Source organism: Triticum aestivum, chromosome 2A (assembly GCF_018294505.1).
Source record: "Triticum aestivum cultivar Chinese Spring chromosome 2A, IWGSC CS RefSeq v2.1, whole genome shotgun sequence".
Taxonomy (NCBI): Eukaryota; Viridiplantae; Streptophyta; class Magnoliopsida; order Poales; family Poaceae; genus Triticum; species Triticum aestivum.
Genome location: NC_057797.1, coordinates 29,275,904 through 29,279,572, shown reverse-complemented (window position 1 = coordinate 29,279,572; position 3,669 = coordinate 29,275,904). Strand labels below are relative to the sequence as shown.

At 44.1% G+C, this 3,669-nt stretch overlaps 1 protein-coding gene across 1 annotated transcript; it reads left to right on the top strand.

Moving 5' to 3' along the window:
- Positions 1-944: 944 nt before the first annotated feature.
- Positions 945-2,200, top strand: LOC123184466 (uncharacterized). The gene is made up of 2 exons (XM_044596570.1): positions 945-1,843; positions 1,951-2,200. Exons 1-2 carry the CDS (start codon positions 964-966, stop codon positions 1,995-1,997), a joined length of 927 nt encoding a protein of 308 aa, XP_044452505.1. The 5' UTR covers positions 945-963; the 3' UTR covers positions 1,998-2,200.
- Positions 2,201-3,669: the final 1,469 nt, after the last annotated feature.

Sequence of the window (3,669 nt, the reverse complement as noted above, 5' to 3'; positions counted from 1 at the left end):
CGTCCTCGGGACGACGCGCGGAACGCAGTTGAGCCGCCGCCGCCTCCGTCCGAATGGACGCGCCCTTGTCTTGGCCGACGCCGAGCAAGTCGCCGTTGCTCCTCATGCCGCGGTGGCCGGCGTCCCTCCTCCGTCCTTGATGTACCATCTGCACGGACGCCGGGGCAACGTTCGACGGGGGAGCGTGCGGGATTCATCCTGCTGCACGCTCCTCCGGCGAGCGCAGCCGCCGCGCCGCCATGGCCGGTGCGCCTCGAGCCGCCGTAGTGCCGCCGCTCTCTTCGCGAGCTTGAGATGCGGGAGGGTCGGGGGAACTGAGCTAGGGTTCTGGATCGGGCGGCTGTTTTGTTCCGATCGGGAGCGATACGGACCGTCCGATTCAATCGAATGGCTGTAAGCGACGCGCGGCTCCCAGCCGGGCCGTCGGGGGTTTAACGGGCCATATCCGGCCGCGGGCTTCAGCCCAGGTTGTTTCAGTCCAGCAAAAAAAAACGCTACTGGACTGAGCTGCATTTCGGACAGCCGTGGGGTTCTTGGGCCAAAATCAGTGTCGCCATTTTCTGTTTTTCCGGTGCGTTAAAGTTAATAGTTATTATGTTTTTGCACCGTTTAAAACAGAAAATGCATAAAAATATAATGAACAGATTATTATTCTGGGTAAAATTGAACCAACGAGATATTTTATTCATGATTTATTATGTGTTTTTGGATGATGAACCTTTTTTAGACATCAAATAATGATAATATTTTTTTTATGTTGATGTTTAAATTGAGAATGAAATGACTCTAATTTTAATTCGGACCAACGTTGTTTTATTATTATGAGTCATCCCCTATGATATTTTAATTCCATGTTTTTTCTGCCCAACAGTGTTTTGACATGGAGTTGAAATTAAATACTTGGCATGTTTGTTTATTTACCAACGTAAATTTATAATCATGCAAGTTTACTTATGAACTTTTATGATGATTTCAGCTTCCGCTCCATTCCGGTCCGACACGATCGAACCACTTACGGGGAGTAACTTCCCTCGTTGGAAGTCCCAAGTCGAATTATGTTTGGGTTGTAATGAATTTGACTATGCCTTGAGGGAAGAAAAACCTGTGGCACCTGTGGCAGGTGTCACAGGGTATGCAGAACTCAAGAAGGAGTATGATGTTAAGATGGAAAAGTGGAATAAGTCCAACCATATTGCGCTTCTCATCATGAAAGCGACAATATCGCCGGACATTTCTGAAGCACTCCCTAAGAAAGATACTGCTAAAGATTTCCTCACTGAAATGGAGGAGCAATTTAAAGGCTCCGACAAAGTGTATGCTCATGAGCTTTTTGCTAAACTTCTTCAGAAATACACTATTGACGGAAATGTTAGGCAGCACATATTGAGGGTGGTAAATGCTTTCACCAAGCTTAAGGCTTTGGAGTGTTCTTTAAGTGAAGCCCTTCTTGTCATAATTATTCTTGAGTCTCTTCCTGAAGAGTTTGAACAATTTAAGGTCAACTATAACTCTCTAAAGGAAAAATGGCCACTCTCTGAGATGACCGCAAGGATCGTCCAGGAGGAAGAAAGGATCATGAGGCAGAAGAAAGACCATGTCTTTCATGTTGGCTCTAACAAGAGAAAGCATGACGGACAAGGTTTCCCTAAGCCTCAGAAAAGGCAAGTCAAGAAAGAAGGCACTAAGCCATTCAACCCTAAGGCATTCAAGGGTAAAGAAGCCGGTGGTTCTTCTTCTGCTCCTAGCAGCTCCACTGCTGGAGAAAATGCTTGTAACTTCTGCAAAGAGGAGGGACACTATCAAAGGGACTGCCCAGGCTTTCTAAAATGGATGAACAAAAGAGGTATTGATGAAATTACTTTTGTAGATGAATCTCTTTATGTTGATTTTTCAATAAAGTCATGGTGGATTGATTCAGGGGCAACCACTCACGTTGCTAACTCTATGCAGGGATTCGATACGATCCAAACCATAAGAGGAGGAACAAGAAAGCTTAAGGTTGCGAACGGAGTTGAGGCCGATGTTGAAGCTGTGGGATCTCTCACGTTGGAGCTACACACTGGCCACACTCTTAGATTGAATAATGTTATTTATGTGCCTACCTTAAGTAGGAATTTGATTTCAGTTTCTCGTTTAGATGATGATATGTATGAGTGCCATTTTGGCAAGAAACAATTTGCTTTGATCAAATGTAATAAGAATGTAGGCATCGGTGTTAGACGAGGCCAACTATACATGTTATCTCTTAATAATGATTCAGTTATGCATGTGAGTGATGAAATTAATGTTGAGAAGAAATGGAAAGGAGTTAGTAATTCTTCGAAATTGTGGCATTGTCGTTTGGGCCACATTTCGAGGGGGAGAATGGAACGCTTAGTTAAAAATGAAATACTCCTCCCATTAGACTTCTCAGATGCAGACAAATGTGTCGACTGCATTAAAGGAAAATTTGCAAAAACAATTAAGAAAGGAGCAGTAAGAGCCACAGGGGTTTTAGAATTAATTCACACCGACATATGTGGACCCCTTAATGTTAAGTCTGTAGATGGTTTTGATTCATTCATTACATTCACAGACGACTTTTCCCGCTATGGGTATATTTATCCCATACGTGACCGATCGGAAGCTTTGGAGAAATTCAAAGTCTATAAAGCGGAGGTTGAAAATCAACTGAACGCAAAAATCAAAGTTGTACGGTCTGATCGCGGGGGAGAGTATTATGGTAGGCATGCTCCTTATGGGCAGATTCCTGGACCTTTTGCCAAGTTCTTATCTGAAAATGGAATCATTGCTCAGTACTCAATGCCTGGTGAACCACAACAAAATGGTGTGGCCGAGCGTCGCAACCGCACCCTTATGGATATGGTGCGAAGCATGCTTAGTCACTCGAGTTTACCAGTAAGCCTTTGGATAGAGGCATTAAAGACAGCTGCACACATACTAAATCTTGCTCCAACTAAGTCAGCACCGAACACACCTTACGAGATGTGGGCGGGAAAGAAACCGAGCTTGAATTACTTACGGGTGTGGGGTTGCCCTGCTGAAGCTAAAGTTTTCAATCCACAACTTAAGAAATTGGATCCAAAAACAGTTAGTTGTTTCTTCGTTGGATACCCTCATAGGGGAAAGGGATATCGTTTTTATTGTCCAAGTCACACCACCAAGTTTGTGGAGACTAGACAAGCGGTATTTTTTGAGGATAATGAGGTCACAAATTTAAGGGAGATCGATCTTGAGGAGAAGCGGGTTTGTGTACCATCCCCGACTATCCAAGAGATTGTTTTTCCAATACGAAGAAATGTGACATCTGATGATCCTGAATCTCACGGTTCAGTCTCTCAGTCGAATGGTGATCCAGAAACTAATAATGAGAATCCAAACACAAATGAGGATCTCCGAGAAAATAATGAAAATGATGATGTTCCACCACCACCTCCGCCCATGGGTAGACCACGGCGTGAGAGGAAGAAAGCCATATCAGATGATTATATCACTTTTTTGATGGAGGACATGAATGATATGGGAAAGGTGGAGGATCCAACCTCATATAAGGAAGCCATTAAAAGCGAAAATTCGTCCAAATGGTTGGTTGCCATGGAAGACGAGTTGAAATCTATGGGCTCAAACGACGTATGGGACTTAGTAGAAGTTCCCGATGGAGCTAAGAAA